This window comes from Aquarana catesbeiana, linkage group LG03, assembly GCF_042186555.1.
Source record: "Aquarana catesbeiana isolate 2022-GZ linkage group LG03, ASM4218655v1, whole genome shotgun sequence".
NCBI lineage: Eukaryota > Metazoa > Chordata > Amphibia > Anura > Ranidae > Aquarana > Aquarana catesbeiana.
In genome coordinates, this window is record NC_133326.1 from 446,730,070 (window position 1) to 446,742,501 (window position 12,432).

Genomic DNA, 12,432 nt, shown 5'->3' on the forward strand with positions numbered 1-12,432 from the left:
GAGGTGTGGTGGATAGATTTGAATAGAGGAGGTGGGGGGTTGGAACCACTCCCATTAGGGAGATTCACTCTCTAAGTGTCCTGATCACCAATGTCACTGAGAATAGAAGTGAGGATAAAGGCAAAATTTTGTGTTGCCACCCGAACAGAAACAGAGAGGAAATCTTACAATGGGGACACTTTTTCAGGTGACTACTGTCTAAACGCTCCATCACACGTGCTGCTTGCGTAGCCAGTCCTCTGAAAAGCAATTTCAATTGATCCCTTTTCAGAGGGCATTTGACATATGTTAAGGAGGCAATATGTTGCCTCTTCACCATCTGTTTTGACCCTCAAAATACTGCATCACAACTGTGTGCATTCCATGTGAAAAAACCGAAGGATAGCCAGAAGCTCACTGGGATATAAAAGCTGGGAAAGCTCTCTGCAAGAGCAAACACAGCATCCCTTAGACCGCTGACTCACCGGTGAGGTGTGATCTGAGTGATCAAAAATAAAGCATATGAAGAGAGAAAGTGAAAAAAAGAGAGCTCACCTAAAGTAATTACTTAAGGACCATGCGGTTTATAGAAAAGGGAGCTTTAATTACACAATATACCAAATAGTAATATAAAAATCACTGGATAAAAATTCCCATCACTAACACCTCAGTCAAGATTAAAAAGAGACAACGTTGTCTGGTTTAAGATGCAGCTGCCTTATTCATATCCACACACATGCACATATCTACAGAACACCCCTGTGGTAATATAAAGACTGACACTATGGCAAAATTAAGTCACTAAATAGACACCATAGATAGAAAATATTGCCCACAAATATAGGGACAGTTAGTTAAAAATGGTGCTCTGCGGTTACAGCAAAAAAAGGAGATCCTATGGTCACCGTAGATGAAGATTTCATGCCATGTGAAATAGTTGTTAGTGTCCAGTCCGGGGTTTCCCACTGTGAGGTGAAGCTGGAAAGTTAAGGTACACTGTGATTAGGTGTAATTAACACAGTAACGATAACAGATATTGGCCCAGCGTATACCATGGGATATCATGCTGAGTGTAACCAGTGTTCACTGGAATGTAAGGAGACACAACATTAATGTGTAATGCATGGACCGGCAGGTCTACTCACCCAGCCTTTAGACCAGTGATTCTCAACCAGGGTTCCTCCAGAGGTTGCTAGGGGTTCCTTCAGCATTGGGCAATTTCGGACTCTCAGATAAGTTCCCACTGACACCATTGATCTTTTTTACTATCTGTAAGGAGGTAATTCTTCCCAATGACAAGTGTAAGGACCATTCTTCCCACTGACCATCACACTATTGTATTATGAGTTGTAGATTTCTAATTTTTAGAAGGGTTCCCTGAGACCACAGAACTATTTCAAGGGTTCCTCTGTGTTGAAAGGGTTGAGAAAGGCTACTTTAGACAGTATGAACTTGCGTCCATGATGGCTGGAGTTTCCCCACTTGCTCATCCGAAAGTTATGCAAGGAGTAGATCAGGAATAAGATCGTATTGCCGTTCAAGCTCTGTGTCAGCGGCAGATGCGGTTGATTCAGTCTAGTCCCATAGCAGTCTCTGACTCAGCATGCCTTAGTTAAAATGGATGCAGTGTTACTGGCAGGTATTACCCCAGGGTGTGCATTCCATGTGGTTGCAGAGTGGTGGTGTGAGCGGCCATGTGGTTAAGATGCAGCCCCATTTGCTTGAAAAGGTTGTGTGCAGCAGTGATACCACTGGTCGAAAGCAACATGCCATTTCATTTTGTCACAGTTGAGACGGGCAGTTGGGGGGGCAATAAAACTGCAGTTCAATTTCCTGATTTTACTGCCCCCAGAACCTCATGTGAAGGAGCCCTAAAACTGGACCTCCCTAGTGCTGGAAAGAAAGCTTTTCACTTCCTGCTAATTTTACAGGACACAAAGTGAAATTTCCTTAATGAGACAGACACAGAAAAAAAAAAAAAAAAAAACATACTTTTTTTTTTTTTTTTTTTAAACTGACAGCCATTTAAAAAAAAAAACTTTCCTTACATTATATGAAATGAGGAAAGAAAGTTTTGTCTTTAGATATATTTTAAAGCTGAAACGTTAAATGCTCATTTAGGTCTAGGGTTTAAGAAAAAGCAATTTGACTTACTAAATCCTCTGCTCCCCCAGGCTCCCCCTGTGCTGCTACAACAGTTTCTGCAGCCTCTTCTCCCCTGCGCTCCAGCAGTTGCATGCCCTCTGACATCACAGAGTACATTACATGACCCATTGCCCTGTATTGGATATGAGGACACACAAGCCAAAGCATAGGGGAGTAGAGGATAGCGCTGGCTGCTAGAAATGCAGAGGATTTGGTAGTAAAACTGCTTTTCCAAGTCCCCCAGACCTCCTAGACAAACAATTAATCCTAGCAGTTCAGGGGCAGTCCTACTGCAAAAGAAGGATTTTTACTTTCCCTGTAGATGGGATTTATACGCTACTCACATTTATCACACAGGTGAACACTCCATGTAGCATTTAAAAACCTATACGTACAAAATAATAATCAAAATGTGGAAAAAGCATATGGAAAAGCACATAAAGCGCCTGTCAAAAGTTTATTTCAATTAAAAAAAAAAAGAAAAAGAAATAAAGAAATAGATTACAGTGCCATTAAGTAATGGGTGTGCGTGGATTATTTTTAGAGAGTAAGGATATCGTTTAGTGTCAATTTGTCTTTAAATCCTTACAATTAATAAAGGCAAATACATATGACCACAGTAAATATTGTCCTAAAGATACTGCCTACAAAAACTTACCGGTCAAATACTCCAACACAGCAGCCATATACACAGGAGCCCCAACTCCAATCCTGTATTTTGGATGACCTTTCTTTATATACCGCAGCATTCTTCCCACAGGGAATATAACCCCAGCCTTTGCAGACCTTGTGGTCTTTGTGGTCTTCTTTTTCCCACCTCTGCTCGACATCCTGGTGTTATCACACTATAGTTGTTTCAAAGACAAAAAAAAATTAGTGCATTCCTAAATGGAAGTATGTTCAAATCACAAATTAAAAAGTGAAAAATTCGGGGATCTCTTCATACCAAGCCAAGGTCAGGTAGACCAAGAAAGATTGACGCCACAACTGCCAGAAGAATTGTTCAGGATACAAAGAAAAACCCACAGGTAACCTCAAGAGAAATACAGGCTGCTCTGGAAAAATATGGTGTGGTCGTTTTTAAGGAGCACAATACGACGATACTTGAACAAAAATGAGCTGCATGGGTGAGTTGCCAGAAAGAAGTCTTTCCTGCACCAATGCTACAAAAAGTCCCGGTGAGGCGTGTCAAGGTATTGTCAGGCATATTGTAACCATGCTTTTTTGTGGCATTGGCACAGTAAAGGCTTCTTTATGGCAACTCGACCATGCAGCTCATTTTTGTTTAACCTCCCTGGTGATACGATTATCTCCAATTTTTGAATGTCACATTTTTGAATGGAAATTTGTTGTTTTATATTGTAGGTCCGGAATTCCTAGGAACAACTCACTTAAATCTGTCCAAGAGTCTAGTAGGCATCCTGGGTATGAAGTGGAGTTTGAAACACAAAATCATAAAATATAATAAGTAACTATAAATAATTATAAAAAATAATAATATAAAAATAATAACAATTACTTTTACTCAATAATGTAATCAAAACAAAAACACTGCAATTTGTCCAAACAAGGGTGCAATAATACTAGTCACTGTAATTCTAGACACTACATATTGGTTTAGTAAACATCCCGGGTATGAACATTTTTTAAACATAGGACTGCACAAAGTCTGACGTCACAATCAGGACAATGGAAAGCATCCCTCTGTGTCAAAAGCAGTTTTAGACCAGCTAGAAAACAGCGATAGTGAATTAGAATCACATGCAGAATTGAGCGATAGTGATTCGTGGGGAAATTCGTCATCAGACACTGAAATTGACGTAATCGACGATTCTACGACTGAGCTCAGTGCTGCATGATCCGTACCATAATCAAGAGAGCACAAAGTTCGCACATCACTGAGTTCAGTCGCAGAATCATCGCTGTCGTCACTTTCAGTGTCTGATGATGAGTTTCCACACGAATCACTATCGCTAAAATGTTTTCTAGCTGGTCTAAAACCGCTTTTGATGTAGAGGGACACTTTTTGGAATCCATGGACATTCTCAAGTTTGCAGGCAGAAAACATGGCAGAAAGAATGGTAAAAGTACAAGCAAGGCACTAGACAAAGCACTAGGGACAAAACTGAGGTGAAATGATTTGATACAGTAATGTAATCTACAGATTACAATGTATTGTGTGTGTCTGTGTTTTAATTTGCCGCCGGGCTCCGCCCCCATGCGTCGCAACGCTCGCAGGGAACAGAGCCCGGAACAGTGATACATCAGGAGGAGGATACAGCGGGAGGACATTGCAGGATGCTAGGGACAAGATAAGTATCTGTACCTGGATACTGCAATGTAATCCCGAGTGTGGTTTGGGGTTACCACTTTTGGTACTGAAAGTTAACCCCGGGCCACACTCGGGATTACCGCTAGGGAGGTTAACCACTTCAATACCGGGCACTTCCTGCCCAGGCCAATTCTCAGCTTTTGGCGCTGTCGCACTTTGGATGACAATTGCACAGCGATGCAACAATGTACCCAAACTACATTTTTATCATTTTGTTAACACAACTAGAGCTTTCTTTTGGTGGTATTTAATCACCACTGGGTTTTTTTGCTAAATAAACAAAAAAAGACTGAACATTTTGGAAAAAACATTTTTTTTTTTGTTTCAGTTATAAAATGCTTACAAATAATGAATTGTTCTTCATAAATTTAGGCCAATACTTATGTGAAATCAGTTTATTTTTTTTAGTCTATAGTAAAGTTATAAAGTCCACAAACTATGGGGGCGTGGCTTGGAGTCCATGAGTGTGTCTGCTTAGATCAGTAGCTCCGCTCTACACAGACATCCTGCAGGCATCCCGTGTCCAATCCCAAAAGGCACCAAATCCTTCCTAAAGATGACAGGATCCCAAGGCAGGCATGCTGGTGAATAAATATGGGCCACCCGTGCCCCAGTCAGCGCCGGAACAACTGGCAAAGTACCGCAGGCAAGATGGCGCGGATCCCTCAGCCAAGCCTGAAGCCACGCTGCAGCCCTCTCCCATCTCAGCACAGCTCTACTCGTCAGGGGTGAGTGACTCTCTGCCTGCTGTGTTCCACACTCAGGCTGACCTCCTAACTTCATTAGCCTCCCCTGCATGCTCTGAAGATGAATTCTCCAGGCCCTCCTCAGGGGAGCCTTCTCTGGCTGAAATCATGCTAGCTATAAAAGACTGCAAGGCCTCCCTTACAGTTCAGATGGAAAGCATCCATATTGATTTTTCCCTATTGAAGCAATATGTGCAAAACTTGAGGGAGCAAACGGGGGGGGGGGGCGGGGGGCGGCGGAACAAGGTATCAGCTCCCGGGAGGACACAGTACATCCCTTAGCTGCCACTGTACGCACGGCTGCTGGTGAGCTGGTGTCCCTCAGAGCCAAAATGGAGGACTTAGAGAACCGTTCTCGCAGGAATAATCTCCACTTTGTGGGGTTCCCTGAGCTTTCAGAGGGGGCACGTCCTGAAAGGTTCCTTCACTTCTACTCCTGTCTGCGAGATGTTTTTGGGATGGAGGTGTTGTCCCATGCCTTTGTGACTGAGCGTGCACATCGCACCCCCCCACATCCTCCTCCCTCGGCGGCCCCCCCAAGATCCCTGATTGCAAAAATCCTCAATTTTCAAGATAAAGTCACTACCCTGCGACTAGCTGGAGGTAAGGGCCCACTCAAGTTTAATGGTAACAATATCTCCATATATCTGGATTTCTCGGCTGAAGTTTAACGCCAGCGCATATCCTTTGCTGCAGTGAAAGACCGCCTCCGGGCTGAGGGCCTGTCATATGCGATGCTCTTCCCTGCTAAGCTGTGGATCATCCATGAGGGTAAAGCTCACTTCTGCACTTGTCCAAAGGATGCTATGGCCTGGATAAATGCTTGTTTTGGGAAACAACCTAGACAACGCCGCAACTAATGCTGTATTTAGTAGATTTTCTTCCTCTCCTGAAGCAAGCTTGAACATCTGTGGATCACCCTATCCTTTTTACCTCCTACATTCCATTGCTACAGATGACTTAAGGAATGTGCCCACCCCTTCTTTCATTTTTTGCTGCTATATGTTACCCGTGCGACGGAACTGTCAGATGCCATCGTAGGCTATAACACCTGTTTTGCCTTATATGACTACCACTGTTTGTGCCTTCTTTTACAGGTTGCTGTTATATCCTGCTGGATGGAAGCTTCACCCTTACAGAGAGCCTTTCTGGACCCATTACCTCCCCCACTCCAGTAGGTGGTGAGGCCACAGGTTTTTGTTTTCTTGTTTAGGGAACCAAAGTTCACTATGTTTGGGATGGTTGCAAAATTTCCAAATCCATTATTAAAAGCATTGACTCCATCTGTATTGCGTTCCTTTGGAACGGGTAGGGGGGAAAGGGACTTTGGCTTTTTTCCTTTTTCTTTTTTGGCTCCTCTCGCATTTTAGTTGTTGAAACTGGCTGGACTTCTAGGTTTTTTTTCTGCTGCTGGTTTTTATGCTCCTATTGCAGATTCATTTCTGTTGCTACAGTGGATTTATTCTGGTGTCTCCCTTGTGCAATGTTTTATATGTTGTATTGCATCTCTCCATGATCCTTTTTATGTTGTTATGCTGCATATGACTGAATATGGCTAATGTGCTAAAACTAATCTCTTGAAATGTCAGGGGTTTGAACTCACCTGTTAAGCGGTGCTTGGTATGCTCCTTCCTTAAAAAAATATAAGCCACATATTTTCTCCCTTCAAGAGACTCACCTCACCAGTGCTAAACTGCGGTCCTTTAAACGCCCTTGGCTGGCTACACAGTACCACGCTACACGTACCAACTACTCCCGTGGGGTTTCTATCCTACTAGCAAAATCCCTCCCGACTGAAATCTTGTGGATTAAGATAGATCCAGAGGGGAGATTAATTTTACTTACTATCCGAATTATCTCCGTAGTATTTACATTACTGAACATATATGTTCCTCCCCCATTTTCCTCAGACCTACTTTCCAATTTATCCCTGATCCTGCTGTCTAGAATCCCTGCCCCCCTGCTCTATGTAGGGGACTTTACTGTTGTTCTTGATCCTACTATAGACCGCTTGGGAGGTAGGGGTAGACCCTACACCTCATTTATTGACTGGACCCAATGTGTATAGTCTTACTGAGCTGTGGCGGTGGAAGCACCCACAGGAACGACATTTTCTTGCCACTTTGACTCCTTCCACACTATGTCACGTATAGATATGGCATTCTCTACTGTTGAAGTACTCCCAATTGTGCAGGCAGCTTCCTACCTTCCCCGAGGGGTGTCTGATCATGCCCCCCTTTCTGTGGATCTCCTCCTCCTGCCAAACTCGAGCACTTTTGTCTGGCGGCTGAACTCCAATTGGTTGGATGATGAGATAGTACAGAATGACTGCAGGCAGAACACTGCGGATTATCCTCCACTGCCTGGGAGGCTTCTAAGGCCACGCTAAGAGGCACCTTTATGTCCATTACTGGCATTCTGCGCAAGAACCCCCAGCAGTGTACTGCAGATCTAGAAAATAAAATGGTAGCTGCAAAAGCAGCATATACTGCGAATCCTGATCCGGCTACCCAAACCTCATGGCTACATAGTCGCAGAGAATATGAGCTCCGCCTCTTGGACCTTACTAAAAAACGTATGCTCCAAGTCTCTCAGAAGTCGTTCGAACGTGGCAATAAGGCGGGTCGCCTACGTGCATATCTGACTAGGCCGGACCATACTCCCATGTCTATCCCTAGGGTTCTAACTCCTCAGGATAGGGTTAGCGATATCCCTTCCTCACAGAGTCTCAGGCCACAGAGGCTCTGGCCTGAGACTCAGAAGGGAATCAGAGAGAGGAGCCCTGTTTGTTTGGACTGAAAACAAAGCCTACAAGCCACCTCCTGAAGGCAACACCAGACCACCAGCTCCAAATCCTTTTATTAATTCACAACGAAATGATATTGTCCATTTACCCACTGGATGGAGCCATCCTGCCTGTCTCCCCCCCACGGTGAGGTCGGATTAGGACGCCTCTATCGAACGGACATCTGATTCCATTACAAGCTGATTTACAGGTTGCCTCTGGTAAGCGTGCAATCCTTCTGGTGGTGGATTCACCACATGGTGTTATCTGATGAGTTGTTAAGCTCCAATGCACCTACTATTGGATATTATTTGGGTTCCTTTGGACTTTTATTTCACAGCTGGGATTAATTTCTATTTTTGATTTTATTTTTTTGATTACTGTATTGTTAAATGTTTGTCCCTCAGGGATATTTTTTGTATTATTTTCATATTTTTACAATATTTTCACTTGTCTAGTAGCGCAGTTCATGTTTACCTATTTACTATTTGCTTATTTGTGCATGCCTCACAAATTGGAACTGCAGCTTTTTTGGTGTTTCTTCTTTGTGAAGCGCGGTAATCTGTTTTTTCTGTTACTTATGGATTGAACAGTGCTCGTGACATGTTCAAAGCTTGGGATATTTTTTTATAACCTAACCCTGCTTTAAAAATTCTCCATAACTTTATCCCTGACCTGTTTGGTGTGTTCCTTGGCCTTCATGATGCGGTTTGTTCACCAATGTTCTCTAACAAAGGGCTTCACAGAACAACTGTATTTGTACTGAGATTACATTACACACAGGTGGACTCCATTTAATAATTAGGTGACTTCTGAAGGCAATTGGTTCCACTAGATTTTAGCTAGAGGTATCAGTGTAAAGGGGGCCGAATACAAATGCACGCTAAACTTTTCAGATACTGTATTTATTTGTAAAAAAATTTGAAAACCATTTATCATTTTACTTCCACTTCAAAATTATGTGCCACTTTGTGTTGGTCTATCACATAAAATCCCAAGAAAATACATTTAATGTCACACAGATCAGTCCAGGCACTGCGTTATCCCAACTCTGGAAGTCTGCATCTACCAGGTACCTGGACTGATGCCTGTCTCAGCCACTCAGCGAACCACTGAAACGGCCGTTTCCTGCCCCTCCACAGCTCAGCGCTCCAGTAAGTATGGAGGAGCAGAGCAGGAGAGCTGCTGATTGACAGTCAGCAACTCTCTGCTCAGGGGGCTGAGAGAACAGAGCCATCGGGGGTGTTCGATGGCTTGGTTCTCAGTGTAGAGACACTGGGGGACAGATGCAGCATCAGACCGATGCTTCATCCACCTAGGTAGGTATAGTGGGGAAAAAAAAAAAAAAACACCAAACCCATATTTCATTTTAACTTCACAACATGGTAACAATATAAACTGACTTATGATTTTATTATACTGGACTTCATCTAAGAATTTTTCCATATGAGGTGGTTTCGATCAGCGCTTTCAGTTGTGGCTGCTTTTGTACGTTTGGTATGAAAGGAAGCATCCATTGCTTACAACTGTCATGTGACCTGCTGTGATTGGTCACAGCGGTCTCATGGTACCAGCAGCAAGCCGGTACACTGATCAGTCCTCAACTGTGTCCGGACACAACCAGTGATTGCGCCGCCTTCAGAGGGGACGTCATATGTTCTGCTATAGGTCAAGGGGGAAGGTGTTTAAGTATCGTCGTACTGTGCTCCTTAAAAATAACTATGCCTTTTTTTTTCCAGAGCAGCCTGTATTTTTCCCGAGGTTACCCGTCGGTTTTTCTTTGTATCCTGAACACTTCTTCTGGCAGCTGTGGCTGCAATCTTTCTTGGTCCACCTGACCTTGGCTTGCATCAAGAGATCCCAGAATTTTCCACTTAATTTGTGATTGAACAGAACTGACTGGCATATTCAAGGCTTTGGATTTTTTTATATCCTTTTCTATCTTTATAAAATGTTATTACCTTGTTATGCAGGTTTTTTGACAGTTCTTTTCTGCTCCCCATGGCTCAGTATCAAGCCTGCTCAGTGCATCCATGTCAGAGCTAACAAATTTAATTGACTATTTATGCATAAACGCTAATTGCAATTTAAAAAGCCACAATGAGAAATTAACCTTTAATTGCCATTTTAACCGCTTGCCAACCTGCTCACGCAGATATACTGTGGCAGAATGCCACGGTGGGGCAAAACCCCATACAGATACGGCTTCACCTTTAAGAGCCACCAGAGGGCGCACGCTGCCGGAGTGCGATCGCGTGCACGAGCACCAGCACAGTGATTTGTGTGTGTAAACACACAAATCCCTGTTCTGTAATGGGAGAGGAGACATATTGTTTGTTCCTAAGTAGGAACAAACGATATGTCTCCTCCCCCAGGCAGTCCTATCACCATACAGTTAGAACACATCTAGGGAACGCACATTTAACCCCTTGATTGCCCCCTAGTGTTAACCCCTTCCCTACCAGTGACATTTACAAAGTAATCAATGCATATTTATAGCACTGATCGCTTTCAAAATGTCAATGGTCCCAAAATTGTGTCAAAAGGGTCTGATCTGTCTGTCACAATGTCGCAGTATCGCTAAAAAATGCAGATCACCGCCAATACTAGTAAAAAGTTTGTAGACGCTATGACTTTTGCGCAAACCAATCAATATACGCTTATTGCAACTTTTTTTTTTACCCAAACCGATGAAGAAATTTGTTTTTAAAACATTTTTGGGGATATATATTATAGTAAAAAGTTAAAAATATTGTTTTTTTTACAAAATTGTCGTTCTTTTTTGTTTATAGCGCAAAAAATAAAAACCGCAGAAGTGATCAAATACCACCAAAAGAAGGCTCTATTTGTGGGGAAAAGGACGCAAATTTCGTTTGGGTACAGCATTGTATGACCACGCAATTGTCAGTTAAAGTAACGCAGTGCCAAACTTTCCAGGTTATGTAAACTTTTGATCAGGGCCATTTGGGTGATTTCTGTTATCATTATGATTTAAAAGCTAAACAACTATGTAATAAATGTCTTCCTATGATCACTATCCTTAAATAAAACACAGTTTTTTGCCATGATCAGTCATATTTTCCATATCAATGCACAAATGTTCACAATTTCTGCCGGGGGGTATGCAAACTTTTATGCAACAAGGGCATTTGTCTACCAGTAACTGGACCCAGCAAGACACAGGTCAACTCCGAGGTCCTCTACAACAGTGGTTCTCAACCTTAATGAGACCAGGGCCCCATAAATTATTTTAAAACCTTCCCTATCCCAACAGTAAAAATTGCTAAGAAAAAAAAAAAAAAAAAGTATATAATTTATACATATAAACACACACACACACACACACACACACACACACACACACACACACACCATCCAGAAAGCATTCACAGCACTTCACTTTACACATTTTGTTATGTTACAGCCTTATTCCAAGATGGATCAAATCATTTTTTCACTCAAAAGTATACAAACAATGCCCCATAATGACAACGTGAAAGAAGTTTGTTTGAAATCTCTGCAAATGTATTAAAAAAACAAAAAAATCACATGTATATAAGTATTCACAGCCTTTGCTACGACACTCAAAATTGAGCTCAGGTGAATCCTGTTTCTACTGATAATCCTTTAGATGTTTCTACAACTTAATAGGACATGCTTTAGATGGGCACAGTTATCAGTGCATGTCAGAGCACAAACTAAGCCATGAAGACCAAGGAATTGTCTGTAGACCTCCGAGACAGGATTGTATTGAGGCACAGACCTGGGAAAGGGTACAGAAAACTTTCTGCAGCATTGAAGGTCCCAGTGAGCACAGTGGCCTCCATCATCCGTAAATGGAGGAAGTTTGGAACCACCAGGACTCTTCCTAGAGTGGGCAGCTTGGCCAAACTGAGCGATCGGGGGGAGAAGGGCCTTAGTCAGGGAGGTGACCAAGAACCTGATGGTCACTCTAACAAAGCTCCAGCATTTCTCTGTGGTGACAGAAAAACCTTCCAAAAAAACAACCATCTCTGCAGCACTCTACTAATCAGGCCTGTATGGTAGAGTGGCCAGGCCAAAGCGACTCCTCATTAAAAGGCCCATGACAGCCCGCCTGGAGTTTGCCAAAAGGCATTTGAAGGACTCTCGGACCATAAGAAACAGAATTCTCTGATCTGATGAAACAAAGATTGAACTATTTGGCCTGAATGCCAAGCATCATGTCTGGAGAAAACCAGGCACCACTCATCACCTGGCCAATACCACCCATGGCGGTGGCAGCATCATGCTGTAAGGATGTTTTTTAGCAGCAGGAACTGGGAGACTAGTCAGGGTCAAGGGAAAGATGAATGCAGCAATGAACAGAAACATCATTGATGAAAACCGGTTTTAGAGCGCTCTTGACCTCAGACTGGGGTGAAGTTTCATCTTCCAAAGGGACAACGACCCTAAGCACAGAGGCA

General features: G+C 42.9%; 1 protein-coding gene across 2 annotated transcripts in view; it reads right to left on the bottom strand.

The window, feature by feature from the left end:
• MACROH2A1 (macroH2A.1 histone) overlaps positions 1–12,432 on the bottom strand; it is a 203,755-nt gene that overhangs the window by 164,687 nt on the left and 26,636 nt on the right. For both annotated transcript variants that reach the window (XM_073620820.1, XM_073620821.1), the window contains exon 2: positions 2,783–2,969. In XM_073620820.1, coding sequence (XP_073476921.1) covers positions 2,783–2,954 — 172 coding nt within the window. In that variant the 5' untranslated portion in view covers positions 2,955–2,969. The remainder of the gene's footprint in view (positions 1–2,782; positions 2,970–12,432) is intronic.